At 43.2% G+C, this 1408-nt stretch overlaps 1 protein-coding gene across 1 annotated transcript; it reads right to left on the reverse strand.

Annotated features, from left to right (window-relative positions):
• Positions 1–528: 528 nt before the first annotated feature.
• LOC127151191 (uncharacterized) lies at positions 529–936 on the reverse strand. The gene has a single exon (XM_051090614.1). The coding sequence runs from the start codon at positions 934–936 to the stop codon at positions 529–531; it is 408 nt and encodes a 135-aa protein (XP_050946571.1).
• Between the last annotated feature and the right edge of the window lie 472 nt (positions 937–1408).

Raw genomic sequence — 1408 nt, forward strand, 5'->3', positions numbered from 1 at the left:
ACTTTTGATGAATCCAACAGAGAACCCATCAGGAACAGGAGCCTTTCCACTATCCATAGAGAATAAGACCCTCCTAACTTCCTCCCGGATAGTAGGTATCTGTAACGCCTGACAACACTCCTCAGACCACCGAAACTGCACAATATCCTCAATTACGGGGGACAACTCTCTATAGCCAATCTTCTGGGACCCCAAACTGTTACGAAAATAATTAACTACCAGATGAACCACCCCATCATGTGAAGAAATCCTTGAGCCATCTGAATCAACTAAAGATAGTAGAGAATTACGACTCATACGAGAACGAATAGATCAATGGAAGAATGTCGTATTCTGATCACCAAGTTCTAACCATCTAATTCTGGATTTCTGACGAAGAGAGGCTTCCTCCAATCTAACTGCTGTCCAGAAGGCCTTAGTAGCCAGGCTTGCTTGGCGACTCAAGACATCCAACATAGGATTACGTTCTACCTCTCTCTGAGCTCTATCCATGGCCTCCTTTGCATTTCGCACCTCCTCACTTAGGCTCTAGATGTGCCTACCAAAATGCCTACGGAGAGTAGGTTTAAGACGTTGAAGATTTCTCATGAGGCTCACTAGCGGTGAGACACCCTCATGGCGACCCCACATCCTAGCAACCACCTCAATAAATGAAGGATCCTCCAGCCAATGATTGAAGAACCGAAATGACACCACTCTACTATTTTGCTGAAAGCTAGGATAGAATAAAATAGGAGAATGATAAAAAATACCCCATGGTAGCACATTTACCAACAAAGTAGGCCATGCAGATAGCCATTCATCATTCACTAAAATACGATCCAAGCGGCGTAACATCCTAGACCCATGAACCTTACTAGTCCAAGTGAACCAGTTAACCTGCACCGAAGGCTCTACTAAATCAGCATCGCGTATAGCCAAATCAAAATCCTCCATCTCACCCTAAATAGGAGATCCCCCAAAAGCTTTAGAGTGAACTCTAATAGCGTTAAAATCTCCCATGACAACTCCTGGGCTCGACCAACCAGAAGTAATCTCAACTAACCGACGCCATAATAAACGTCTCTCAATATTACTATTAGAGGCATAAACACAAAACACCTCCTCACAAACACCGGACAAAAGATCTGTTAACGTACCTGTAACAAACTGCTCATCTACCACACGAGTAGAGAAAGAAAAGTGATTCTTCTTCCACATCACCCAAATCCGACCCACACCACTATTACTGTAACTATAAGAATAATCCCAAGAATTACGAAACCTTCTAGAAACAGAATCAAAATTACTTTCGCGAACTCTAGTCTCCAAGAGACAACAGAACGCCATAGAGGATGACCCCAGAAAATCAAAATTTGCCTTACTCTTCATCTGGTGGTTTAGACCACGTACATTCCAAGTGCACCAA

Source organism: Cucumis melo, chromosome 10, assembly GCF_025177605.1.
Source record: "Cucumis melo cultivar AY chromosome 10, USDA_Cmelo_AY_1.0, whole genome shotgun sequence".
Lineage (NCBI taxonomy): Eukaryota > Viridiplantae > Streptophyta > Magnoliopsida > Cucurbitales > Cucurbitaceae > Cucumis > Cucumis melo.

What these genes read in the sequence shown, in the direction of transcription:
- LOC127151191 (XM_051090614.1), bottom strand. Translation starts at nt 936, where the DNA reads ATGGAGGATTTTGATTTGGCTATACGCGATGCTGATTTAGTAGAGCCT.